The 14,522-nt window shown below is 38.5% G+C and overlaps 1 protein-coding gene across 9 annotated transcripts in view; it reads left to right on the top strand.

The window, feature by feature from the left end:
• The window catches only part of ZMYM4 (zinc finger MYM-type containing 4), a 3,261,850-nt gene that overhangs the window by 1,789,185 nt on the left and 1,458,143 nt on the right, over positions 1–14,522 (top strand). For all 9 annotated transcript variants that reach the window (XM_044059341.1, XM_044059348.1, XM_044059366.1 and 6 more), the window contains one exon: positions 4,305–4,477. In XM_044059341.1, the coding sequence (XP_043915276.1) occupies positions 4,305–4,477 (173 nt within the window). The remainder of the gene's footprint in view (positions 1–4,304; positions 4,478–14,522) is intronic.

The following is a 14,522-nucleotide window of genomic DNA, read 5'->3' as shown; positions in this document are numbered from 1 at the left end:
GTCTCAGTAACATCAAACTCTTGATTAATCAAACTCTTCAGCTATTTGCTTTCATTACCAGTCTGCATCTTGCTCCTGCTTTGACAGATAGTCACCTCAGCCACTCATCAGAATAACAAACAGGTTCTATAGATAAACTCATGATTTAGGTACTCACATGTTTGTCAAGAGGATATTCAGCATCACTGTCTTTCAGTGATTAAATTGGATTGACTGGTTATTATCCTGTTGCGTCCACTGCAGTTTTGCACATAACGTAATCAGTATCCCCACACACTGATATGCTTACCAACATAAGGTTAGTTATAGTCATATGCTCTTAATGAGGTTAAAAAGAGAGACAGAGAGAGAGAGTAAAGGACGATACTTCATCATTAGTACACCGCTCTTTTAGAGTTTCTGCATGTCATCCAAATCCTGTTGCCTGTATCCAGAGTCATTCTTAAACTTTCCTTACTATTTTGTTATTTTAAAAAAACCTCCCTTTCAGTTCACCTTGTTAGTTCTTTTAAAGTTTTTTGTTTAGGAAGACAGTTCTGTTTGCAGTTGTTACTGTCTCAGTGAGTATTGAAATTGTGTTTTTTGAATTTTAATTGTTTTTACAAGGGCGGCATGGCATTAACCATTTATCTTTTGACATGAAAGAAAAATTGTCATTTATCCATATACACAGAATCAAAGAAAACAGATTTTGTTCCAAATAGGCTATAGAAACATACATTTCTAGGGCTGTAGTCTGCATGGCAGACAGCTAGTTTAAAATTGGATATGAGTTGCACAGATTTTTCTTAAAATTCTGTAAGTAGTGTATTTTGAGGGACTTATTAGGGCTCACTGCTGAAAGTGCTGAATTATTGCTTGCTTTGTTTTGAGGGTTTTCTTTGGAGACCTGCTTTCCAGTTCTTCTCTTCCGCTGACACCCCCCACGTCTGCCAGATATGTCCTGTGGTTCAACTGCCTTTACCCATGTGGCCTATTCCTTCTGCCAGGAGTGAAAGCCTGACATTCCCAAACTAGGTGAGAGTTATGTGGCCTGTTCATTCCTGCCAGGTGAACCTAGTCAGCTCATTCATTTCTCATTTCGTGAGAATATCTCATAAGTCACAGCCGCCAAGTTCAGTGTAAGTAAATTGAAATCGCCGGGTTGAAACTTTGTCCAGGTAGCACTCAGTGAAGTGATCGGCAGTCGTTATTACCACAAAGTTAAGGTGATTTTTTCTGAGAGAGGTAGCTTCTCATTTTCTCCCTTATGAAGTTGGTGGACTGGCAGAGATAGGTCTCAGTGAATAAGCTGTTTATGTAACCAGTGTCTTCCTTTTTCTAAGGAATGTTGAATATCTTTGATGCTGCAGCTGATGTCTGACAGAGTAGCTTGCCTTGAGATCTGAAGTGTTCCTACTGAATGGGGCTGGATTACATTAATATAATTGACAACTGTAGGATTGCAACAGTCTATATGTCATTACTGCGGAAAAATCCACATTCATTGCTTCCCTTAAGAATAAAGAAAGTAAACATTCCGTCTGAGTAAAGATTGTAAGAACATTCATGTTTCATAATTATGTATAGGACGTGGGCTAAATCAACACTGTCTGGTATGCCAGTAAAGGTTTTACTGCCCTGTACTGGAATCCTATCACTCTCAAATAATAAAATGTATTGTTCCCCATTATTTTCTCGTGTTGGATTTCTTATGCAGAAATCTCACCATCCACAGTCCATGTTTAGGTTTAGGAAGTGGGGCTATTAATTGTGAAATTTGTTAGTTTAACTTTATACTTTTTCCAAAGCTTTTGTTCACTGGACTGTTTAAGTTAGTCAACTGTTGGCCTGCATTGTAATGGTAAAAAAGTAATGATAGAGTTCTGACCACTGTTGTAGTTTGTGTTTTAGTATTCCTTAATGCAGAGGAGTTCCAAGCTCTGAACCATTTGAGAGTAAAAGGCTTACCAAAAATAATCACAGTAAAAAGCCATTTGGAGTGGTGCGGCAACAACAAATGATGCCAGTCTTGTTTTTTGATATTTTTCAGTTGCTTTATTGCTCCACTCCATTCCTTAAACAACCATTCATGGAAAATTGTTTATTAAACCTACCACCATCTAACCAACCTGAATACCTCAGTAGCCCTTTAACAACTGGCTCACACACAGGACCCAGTAAGTTAGAACTGGGGAGTCCACCTCTACAAAGAGGCCAGTCACAAGTGGAGTTCCTCAGGGATCAGTCCTTGGACCGCTTCCTTTTGGCATTTACTTCTCTGAAGTCAAGGCCAGTGTCAATGGTCTCTGGCTGACTAGATTTGCAGATGATTGCAAATTAGGAGCTGTTATTGAATCCCACGCTGACACAGACAAACAACTGGTGTCAGAGCCATGGACTAAAATTAAATGCCAAGAAAATAATTATAGTATTCTTTGGGAAGTCATCCACCCCTAGTAACTATCATATTGACAACACACCCCTTAGAGTTGACCTGGTAATCAGGGACTTAGGGACACACACACATAGTAATCTAGCCTTTGACCATCACGTGTCTACAGTAGTGAGAAAATCATTCTTTGTTGTGCAAGTTAGAAACAAAGGTATGACATGTGAGTCCAAGGAAATCATTGTTCCACTGTATTTGGCATTCATCAGACCTTTCATTGAGTACAGTGCCCACTTTGGTATGTACCTAACCAGGGATATCCAGCAATGGGAACGTCCACAGAGGTTCCTCACTAAAAGAATACAGGGCGTAAGTAAAATGTCCTATGCAGACTGCCTCAAAGCCCTGTCCTGTATTCTGTCTCCTACAGGCTTTTGAGGGGAGATCTATGCCTGGCATACAGGGCATTGTCAGACCCCACTCTGATAGACCTCCAGTATATCCACAACATAAACCGCACCAGAGTTACCCGTTCTACCTTAAACCTTGCCTGTGATATAAATAGGACCTGCTGGAGAGAGAGGTATGTATCCCAGAGACTTACCCCATCTGTGGAACAGGCTCCCCATCCATGTGAAGCAGAGTTCCTCCCTAACCCAATTAGTACAACTCGGACAGTTAGATGGGGAACAAGAAATTCATCCCTGGTTTGGCATCTGTCTCTCTGGTGGACACAGGCAACCTGTAAATGGTTTATCTTCCCTAGCTTGTAAATGTTTCATCTCCCAAGCCCCTGCCTACACTTACCAAGGGTATCAGAACTTGTCAGAGATTTGGGATGGATGGCTAGGCTTAAAAAGATCCTTGTGGTTATTAGCCTAGTAAACACCTATGAACTTATGAACCAGACAGTTTTGGAAGTAAGATTTGCCAGGTGGCTATCCTGACTTCTCCAAGGACAGAGCTCGTGCGGCTGACCAATGTTTGAGATTCTGGGGAGTGAGACAGATGTACCTCAACGAGCTGTTGTACTGCTGATGGTCAGTCAAAGCCAGTAACCTACAGAACCATATGCACTGATATCTGTGCTGAGGTGCTGACACTCATATGCCACTCATATGCAATGAACCTCTTGTTGCTCCCCTTCAGTCTTTGATAGCCTGTGATGTGTTTGTTGTCCACTAGAGGTACCACAGGCTGAAACTTATCCCTCACCTTCCCCATGTAATGGGAGAGCTGGCCACTAGCTGCTTCATCCTTTCTCTCCAGCTTATCCATACAGCATCCTGAGTTTTCTTAATTCAGGATACCTTACTTCTGAGCCATTGAGATGATTTTTTTCATTTTTATGTAATATTTTCCCCAGCTGATTTGTCTCTCTTTTAGTGGAGCAGGGTAGTCATCAAGGATGCCCTTCTAACAGATACATAGGATTAAACCCTGCATAGCTGGCTTTCTGAAACTGCTATCCCACCATCTTAATAATTTATTGTATATTTGCTCTAAGTCGATTGAAAGGGTCTCAGGCTGTTATTGTGCTCTTTCTCTTTTTCTGAGGCAGACATACATTAACATGCAGTGTTGCACACCATTTCATTTTTTTTAATCCGTGTAGAGTGGTGACTCTAGCTGAAGTCTTAACAAAGGTTAAACATGAAGTCTGAGTTTCTTCATCCTCTTCTAGAGTATTGAGAAAACAGCTGTAAGATTATGGTTGCAGCCCTTCTCTGACCAACTTCTGAGAGTTGTTTTGCTCCTTAACCTGAATTCAAGTATTATAGGTGTTGATTTTTGTTGCTATGTTCCCTGAAGCTTTGGTTATTGTGGTGTGTGTCACCCCTCCACCTCCGTCATTATTTTTATTTTATATGGAACACAGAGAAGCACTTCTTGAACTTCACCATGGTGCTGATGCTGTTAATTTATTTTTCAGGCTGTAAACTCCTTTATAAGCATGACCTGGCGAAACGTTGGGGAATCCACTGTAAAATGTGCAGTTATTGTTTACAGACATCTCAAAGACTTGTCCAGAATCATTTTGGTGGAAAAATGGAGGAGTTCTGCACTGAAGAATGCATGTCAAAGTTCACTGTTCTGTTTTATCAGGTAAATGTTTCATGTATATTTTTTCCTTGATATTGGTGATACCCATATCCTGGATCTGGACTGTTGTCTTGGTTAACTAACACTTTGCACGTCCATGGTTTGGCAGCAGTCTCACAATATTTAGGTATTTCGGTTCAGGCTCCTAGGAAGTGAGACATTTCCATGTGGTACATTTGTTTTGGGACACATGGCTGAAGTGACATTCAGCTGCAGAGACAAATGACTGTTGCAAATTCCCTGTGGGCACAGAGAAGCATGCAAAGCCATATGCACAACTTCAGTAAATAAATGTATAGACTGAGGGGAAGTAGTGTTTGTTGTGCTTTGTGCTTCATGTACAGTACATGTTTATGTAAGTACAACAACTAGAAGTGTACTACATCATGGAGGAAATCTTGCATCTTCTGTAGTCACACACATGCTCCAGTATGTGTTTTTTAGGCAATGTTCCCTAGGTACTGTGCAGAGGGTAATGGTCCGCACACACCAACAAGAAAAGCACTGCCTCTTGTTCATTGCATATTTACTGCCATTGACATGCGTGCTGCTGATGCCTGCCAAATACTACCTGTTGTCTCTTGGTGTTTTTTGGACCATGGACATTACTTTCCCCTGCATATTTGCTTACTGAAGCTGTTGGCCTAACAGTGCATGCTTCTCTTTGCCCACAGGAATTTGCAACAGCCAGTTGTCTTTACAGCTGACTGTCATTTCAACCATGTGTCCCCAACCCAATGTGTCACAGGGAAATGTCTCAATGCCTTGGAGCTTGAACCCAGTTGTTTCATGTATGAGGGAATACTCTTTGAGATTAGGTTATATTTCTTGCTTTTATTTTGTAAATGTGTAAAAAAAAAAAAAAAAAAAGTATAGGGAATTGCATATTTGCTCGTGTGTTCTAGGATAATCTGCACTTCTATCTATTTATCTATGTGGGCATATGTGTGTGTGTGTGTGTATGTGTATATATATATATATATATATATATATATATATATATATATATATATATATATATATATATTTTTATATATAGTTTACTGTCAAATGTGTGAACGACACAACATAATCCGTTCAATATATTGATTCTGAATACCCACTTCCTGCATACTAATTAGGTCAGAAGGTCGAAGTGCATTCAGCAACAAAATCACACTTGCACTTTCAACATTTTGTTTTGCAGTTTATGACTGCAAATTACGTGACCTAACATTTTTGCAGGGGGCAAGCCTCCATGCACCCCCCCACGTGCCCTGTAAATGATATATTCCAAGTCCAAGATTGCACTATAGTGGGGAAAAGGGTAATTTCCCGATACACACTGTACTGCGATCTGTAGTTCAAACAAACATCGACTACATATGTGCAAATGCACAGTGTCATTCACTGCGCAGAACACTCGCAGATTTGAAGATCAGGAATATGGGAAGCAGCTAAATGACTTTCGACATTCCCATTTTCACAGAACCATCATTCTATATTTAGATAATTATATATATATATATATATATATATATATATATATATGGATCTACTTCACATGATTGAAAACTCAAAATACTGAAATTAATTTTACTGAGACCACAGTACCTAATTTTCAAAATACTGAAGGCTCATTTGACTGAGTTATTATACTAAAAGCTTACAATGGTGAATTTCAAACTACTGAATTTTAAGCCATAGACATGCATACTTACAACACCAACATCTAACTCTTTCCAAAACTTAAATACTACGTACGTAACCTTTTAACAGAAACCGGGCAATAGAAAACCAAACTAGGTAGGGGGGGAGCTACACCCCCCACATCCTTATCTACATATAGGGATCACACTACAGTGGGGAAAAGGACATATACCTTTTACTTACCTTACAGTACTGTGCATACTGCCACAGCTGCCAGGAGCACATGAAACATCCACCATATTAACTTTTAGATACTTCCCATAAAAATGTAAAGGGACATTCCCACATTTAGAAACAGTACATTTCTTTCTACACTGCTGTTAGTATTCTGACAGTAGGCACTAAGTTACAGTAACATTTTTTTTTTTTTTATAACAAGTCACAGGTGAAGGGAAACACATGGTCATGCCTGTTGCTTAAAATTCACTGTTTGAAATTCAGCATTGTAAGCTTTCAGTGTTATCATACTCAGTCAAATGAGTTTTCATTATTTTGAAAATTAGGTATTGTTGTCTCAGTAAAATGAATTTCAGCATTTTGAATTTTCAGTCATGTGAAGCAGATCCATATATATATATATATATATATATATATATATATATATATATATAGAGATACAGTGGAAAAGTATTTGCCCCCTTCCTGATTTCTTTTTTTTTTTGCATGTTTGTCGCACTTAAATGTTTTAGATCATCAAACAAATATAAATTTTAGACAAAGATAACCCAAGTAAACACAAAATGCAATTTTTAAGTGATGATTTTATTTATTAAGAAAAAAAACTATCCAAACCTAAATGGCCTTATGTGAAAAAATAATTGCCCACTAAACCCAATAACTGGTTGTGCCACCCTTAGCAGCAACAACTGCAGTCAAGCTTTTGCAATAACTGACAATGAGTCTTTCACATCACTGTTGGGGAATTTTGGCCCACTCTTCTTTGCAGAATTGTTTTAATTCAGCCATATTGGAGGGTTTCTGAGCATGAACCACTTTTTTAAGGTCATGCCATAGCATCTCAATTGGATTTAAATCCGGACTTGACTAGGCCACTCCAAAACCTTAATTTTGTTTTTTTAAGCCATTCATAGGTGGACTTGCTGGTGTGTTTTGGATCATTGCCCTGCTGCAGAACCCAAGTGCGCTTCAGCTTGAGGTCACGAACTGATGGCTGGGCATTCTCCTTCAGGATTGTTTGATAGAGAGCAAAATTCATGGTTCCGTCAATCACAGCAAGTTGTCCAGGTCCAGAAGCAGCAAAGGAACCCCAGACTATCACACTACCACCACCATGTCAGACTGTTGGCATGATGTTTTTTTCTGTAATGCTGTGTTACTTTTACGCCAGATGTAACGGGACACACACCTCCCAAAAAAGTTAAACTTTTGTTTAGTCAGTCCACAGAATAATTTCCCAAAAGTTTTGGGACCATCAAGATATTTTTTGGCAAAAGTGAGACAAGCCTTTGTGTTCTTTTTGGTCAGCAGTGGTTTTTGCCTTGGAACTCTGCCATGCATGCCATTTTTGCCCAGTCTCTTTCTTATGGTTGAGTCATGAGTACTGACCTGAACTGAGGCAAGTGAGGCCTGTAGTTCTCTAGATGTTCTGGTTTTTTTGTGACCTCTTGGATGAGTCGTCGCTGCACTGTTGGGATAGTTTTTGTAGGCTGGCCACTCCTGGGAAGGTTCACATCTGTTCCATGTTTTCTACATTTGTGAATAATGGCTCTCACCGTGGTTCACTGGAGTCCCAAAGCTTTAGAAATGGCTTTGTAACCTTTTTCAGACTGATAGATGTCATTTACTTTGTTTCTCATCTGTTCCGGAATTTCTTTAGATCGCGGCATGATGTCTTCCTTTTTGGGATCTTTTGGCCTACTTCACTTTGTCTGACAGGTTCTATTTAAGTGATCTTGTGATTCAACAGGTCTGGCAGTAATCAGGCCTGGATGTGACTAGTGAAATTGAACCATACCTCTCAACCTGGAAATATCAAAAATCTGGACAAGGCCCATGAAAAATAGGTACAAATCTGTACGCTGAGTAACGTAAAATTTGCATACATAATTGCACAACCCCGCCCACTCCAGTGGGATTGTGGGATACCAAATTTCAAACGCAAACTGAAGAACAGAACCAAAATACAGCACCAGAGTCCTCCTGCAGCCATTCCAATGTCCCATTACCTGGCCATTTCACCCCAGTTGCCAAAAACAATAATGTATGCATACTGCTTTACTTCTATAGTGATTATTTGGATTTTATTTTTACATTTTATAGTACAATGCACAAACACTAATAGACGATATCTGCTAAACAAAGCAATACTGTCTCACAATGAAAATAGACTTGGCATTAAAACTTCTCAGTCCTTGAAACTCACATTCATTGACATCATTGAAACCAACACCACATCCAAAGAAAATGCATCTGGCCAGTGGTGGATAAAGATTACCGTTGGGCTGTTTTCAAATCATAGGCCCCTTGCACACAAAACAAGAAACATACATGTGTTCTTTGTTACACCTTCCTTGTGCAATACGGCACACTTGTTAGACTTAAGTTAGAGAGCGTTTTAAATTTATTGTTTGAACTTTTTTTCCAATAGGCAGTGAAACAAAATTCATGCAACAATAATGACAAAACTGCCCTATTCAGAACATTTACATGATAACAGTCTACTTCTACACACAAAATATATATAAGCAAAGGCAACTGAGATAGTGGGCAGCGGTAGTCCCCGTTCCCTTTAAAAAATAGAGTTAAAAATAGTACAACTAGGTGATTGGGGGACAGTAAAACACTAACTCTCATTCATTACAGTTAACGATCAATGAGGCACAAATTAGTTTAGAAATGTGCTAATTGCTATTACAATATGCTTTGCATAGCATGCCTAATCAAGTTTCATATAGCAACAGATGCTAGTATTGCCCAAACATCATGTTTACCCGATAACAGCCATCTCTTTGCCATGGTCTATGAACCAAAAAAAGGTACCTGGGAAGTGCTGCCCTTCCTGCTAGTCTTTCTCTGCTTGTTGCACTCCGACCCAAAGTCGTACTTTTCCCCACAAAAGCTGGCTTTGACAACAGATACGCGGTCATTCGCATAAGTAAATAAGCTACCACGATCACGAGTCAATATATTATACAAAACCTGAACAAATGAAACAGATCTGAAAAAACATTCAGCATCACTGGCAGCCCCATCACAATTTTAATCCAGCTCGCTTTCAGGAAACGTCGCCAGTCCTAACCGGAATTCGAACAAGGAATGCTTTATGTTTAAATCAAATTACCTTATACTATTGGGGAACTCTTATGACACTAGGGTGGCACATGTAATTAAACACAACACGACAGCATTGCCTAGAAGTTACATGGGCTGGAACATTCCCATGGCTTTCAATTAAAAATGCACTGAGATACCCAGTGTGGCATCCAAGCATTGAAACAGAGAAGTGAAAACTCAGAGAAGTGGCACTTACAGTACTGTACAAGAAAATGTCTCTGTACTTACTGGAGGATTAAATAAGATCAGTCAGAATACAAATAAAACAAGGCTCTAGAAATCACATTTCATTTTTAATGATGTAGGACCTGCAGCAGGCATTTAAAATGACAGATTGTTCTCAGCTACCATATGTTAAAATATTTATCCAATAAGATGTGCATCATGCAAGAATGTCCCAGTAATAGCAATGAAGTCAGGCTTGCAGAGAACTTTATTAACATTCTGAAGTATCCATTTCTCACATAGTTAATACACACACACACACACACACACATACCAGTACCTTCTGTCTCGCTCGGCTTTCAGCTCTGCAGACATCCTGCCCGAACGGCATATTCGCTAGTGCAGCATTCGTTTAATAGGCTTAAAAAGTAGACATGCGGCTTAGATATCTTGTGTTCTGCCCGAACGGCAGTCCATTATTCAAACAGATGCGTGGCATGCTGACGGAGCTGACATCATCGTGCATGTGATAACGTCAGCTCTGAAAGCACGAAAACAAAAAAATAGATTGAAAAAAATCATAAATAATGGGGTGGCACTCAGGAATCTTGGCACCCCATCATTGGGACCCCAAAACTCAGCAAAAACTGAGTCATTCAGGATGGTTGAGAGGTCTGAATTGAACTCAGCTGTCCCAAAAATGTGATTAACCACAGTTACTTCATGATTTAACAAGTGTACCGTGTAGGTTTGGATATATATATTTTTTCCTTAATAAATAAAATCATCACTTAAAAACTGCATTTTGTGTTTACTTGGGTTATCTTTGTCTAATATTTAAATTTGTTTGATGATCTGAGACATTTAAGTGTGACAAACATGCAAAGAAATAAGAAATCAGGAGGGTGGCAAATACTTTTTTTATTGCACTGTATATGGATCAACTTGATATTGTCGAGTGTAATTGGTCAACATTTGTTTAGCCGACAAAATTTGGTTGACAGGTGTGTGAGATTGCATAAAGTTCAGGGTAGTGGAATATGCCTTTTCCCTAATATCGTAAATCTCTGAATTAATATATATAATTAGCAGGGTTCCGGGGGGGGGGGGGGCTCCTTCCCTTTGCAAAAACAGTGTTTTATTGCAAGTTTTTTGAGTTTGTTTTGTATGCTTCTTTCTTGGTGCATACGCAGTAGTGTGTCAGTGATTGTGTAGTTGACTTTGTGAACACTTACATTGTGTGTTTCAATAAATTTCAGTACACATACACACAAATAAATATTTATCAGTTGCAGTGGTGATGGAGCTGTTCTCCACTGGTATGCACTGAAAATGCCCTCTGCCTAGTCAGACTTTCCTAATGAATAAAAACAAATAAAGTAACACACAGACACACGTGTATAATCTCAGTCTGACTTCTGCCAGATAGTGTAGAAGTGTCAAGAGTCTGAATCTAAACTGATACTGCATACTACTGGAAGCTGGATGAAAATAACAAATTATATTGTAAAAAATTATATTACCCGGTTAAAGTCAACACCTAATTCTTATCTTGTCTGCAAAACATGCAGGAACAGTTTAAGCTGTTGACCAAGAGATCAAGTCCGTGCTAAATGAGTTTGGATTTTAACTTTGCTGCATTAAATCTATGATCTGTTTATATAAAGTTTAGAGTAACTGACACCTTCAGACTGATGTATAGGTCCCTGTAACTGCAATAGCTGTGTTGGTATAACTCATCATCCCTGGCCTAGAAACATGCGTGTGTATTTATATATATCTATATCTATATATATATATATATATATATATATATGTGTGTGTGTGTATGTACATATATATGTGGATCTACTTCAGATCACTGAAATCCCATTTCACTGACTTTCATTTCACTAAATTGTAAGCTATAGATTTCCCAGCAGTAGTGGCAGCATGTAGAGTACTGTGAGGCAAGTAAAAGGTATATGCCCTTTTTCCCACTGTAGTGGGATCCTGGAGTTAGTATATATAGTTGGGGGGGCACAGCCTCCCACTTAGTTTGCTTTTATATTGTCTGGTTTCTGTTAAGAGAATAAGTAAGTAGTTTTTAAGCTGTGGAAAGAAGTAGTCAGTCAGTAGTTTTGTGAGTCTGTTTGTCTATGATTTCCCATTTTGTCTTTTGAAATTTAGCATTGTAAGTTGTCGGTGAAATGAGATTCAGTGAAGTGAGTTGTCAGTGTTGTGAAATTTAAGTGATTTGGTCTCAGTGAAATGAAAGTCAGTGAAATGGGATTTCAGTGATCTGAAGTAGACCCATATATATATATATATATATATACTGTGAAACTGTTGAAACAAAAAGAAATATTGAAAATCAAAATCCTGTGACCACAATATCAAAAGATCAAAATCCTGAACACTACAACATTGAAAAATCTCAAATATTGACTCTTTGAATACATTTATACATTAAAAAATCTCATAGCGATTCTCCCTACCTTTGCAGACCCATGAAGAAGTGCTGCCATGCATCCTGCAAGGAGGCAAGTATGGATTCTTGAAGGTTCTGCTTTCTGAACTTCGTTGCATATTTTAACAAAAAACTGCATATGGTCCTAAAGGTCTAATGGCTCATACAGCAATTCTGCGCCTAGAAAAAGCATTTGACATCATCCCATGCATAGCTGTACTAAAGCTGAAACAGTTAACTTCTGCATAGCTGGAGCAGAACTGATCACGTGGAGTGTTAGACCGGGGAGGGGGGGGTGCTACTTGGTATCTTCTTTTCAGAGGTAAAACTTGGGCATTTATCCTATGTGTGACAAAGTACAACAATGACCACAAGGTGGAAAACATGGTTACTTCCATGAAGATGCAGTAGTGTTGCTGGGAAGTCTAGTTAGTACACAGACTGTACTGTGACTGCACATTTGAGTTCAGTATAAGGTATGCAGTGTGGTTTGGGAAGAATACTGTGAAATCTGATTTTAAAATTATGTATCCAAAATAGACACTGTTGTAAAGAACCCCTGAATCCTTACATACATCACTTTTACCTTTGATTAACATTTCATCACAGTGTTACGAAGAAAATGTTCATCTAATTTTAAAGGAAATATCAGGATGAGAGAGAGAAATAATTGTGCCACTTAATATGACACTTGACAAATAGAGAATGGAACACAAACATAACAAACTTTCCAATGTAACAAGAATGAAACCAAAGAAGAATATTGCCAAATAAATCAAATCCAATGTTTAATCACAATCACATACAAATTGGTTAGCACTTTCGTCCACAGTCATTCCAACAAACCAAAGTATTACATCACATGACTAAAATTTAAATCAGCCCCTAATTACATATACATTAGTACTACTAACGTATATGTATTTAGGAGCTGTTTTAAATTTTAGTCATGTTACATTGGAAAATGTAGAGAATGATGCAGATTTTTATATTTATTTTACAAAAGTTAAACTGCACAGCTATGTTAAGGTTGCTTTTTATATTAAGTTTTATAGTGAAAATCTTTTAAGTTTTCAATATACTGTCAAACTTTTTTGTCTTGTCTTGAATACAGCCTATGAGAGTAGCAGTGGTTCTCTGAACTTGCTACCAAAACTAAGTATAGGTAGTGGACGTAAAGGATCAGTTTTTGACACATCTACCTAGATTGTTAAAAACATACACTCCACTTAAACATCTCTGTCTGTATTTAAAAAAAAAAAGTAACTTCAGTTGTGCCAAACAGCAGCAGCTTCAAAACAAAGAACAGTCTTTCAAGTGGTTCTCAACACGTATCTGGTGTGGTATGTGCCCCACATTTTATATAGGAAAAATGGAGCTCCCCTTTAGAAGGAGAATTTATGAACACATACATGATTTGAGAAAGACGAACACAAGTTATGCGCTATGCAGCTATAGTTTTGATTGCACCAAATTATGCAAGTGAGTTGATGGGTAGGTAGGTCCCCAGGAAGAAATGCTAAAATATCAGTTGCCAGCCTGTTACAAGTCACAACTGCTACTATAGTGTGACTAATTAAAATTAATATGTTTTATACTTTTTTAGTAATTTAATTTGAGTGTGTTTTTATGGAAGAGTTTAAATCATTTTAATTTATGGGCAAAGCCAATGTGCAAGTAAAAACATCAATTTATGAATGCATGTGAGAGAAGTAGGAGGTTTATCATGTGACAAGGTTGAATGAAATTAATTAAGTTGAATACTCGTATTTATACTGGTGAATGCAGTTCTGATATAGTGTAGCAGTAGACTAAAGCACTTGTGGAAATATAACTAATGGTGAAATAATAAATTTAATTAAGTGCATCATAGTTCAGAGTATTTGTGTGAGCTTAAGGCAGATCCATGTGGGACAGTGCTTGAAAGGTTGTTCTGTATTTTAAATAGCACTAGGTGCTATGGTGCAGTAAGACATATAGAACTGGGTTTGTGTCAGGCTGTCAGAAGATCTACACATTACAGGCTTGATATTCAGACCTGTGACCGTTTCAGGTGAATATTGCTTAAATGGTTGGTGGCCCTATCCTTTTACTCAGTTTCATACAGACTTCTCAGAGGTGACCTCTGTCTGGCATACAAGGTGATCTTGGACCCCGCCTTGATGGGACTTTGCATGTCCGCAAGTCAAGCTGCACTGGAGTAACCCGCGCACACGTCCTCAACCGGTTCTGTGACATCAACAGGGCTTGTTGGTGGGACATATTTGTGTCCCAGAGACTCTCCCATCTGTGGAATAGACTCCCTCTCCAGGTCAAGCAGAGTACCTCTTTACCCCTTTTTATGCGCAACCTGGATAACTGGATGGGAAACAGAAAATACATCCCTGGGATTCCACCCGTGTCCCTGCTGGATAGGGTCATCAGGTGCTGACTTGTCTAAACATGGGCAAA

The sequence above is a fragment of the Protopterus annectens genome, chromosome 1.part2 (genome assembly GCF_019279795.1).
Source record: "Protopterus annectens isolate FY-2018-M chromosome 1.part2, PAN1.0, whole genome shotgun sequence".
Lineage (NCBI taxonomy): Eukaryota > Metazoa > Chordata > Ceratodontiformes > Protopteridae > Protopterus > Protopterus annectens.
Note: the sequence above shows the minus strand (reverse complement) of the source record. Positions and strands in the feature narration are given on the sequence as shown.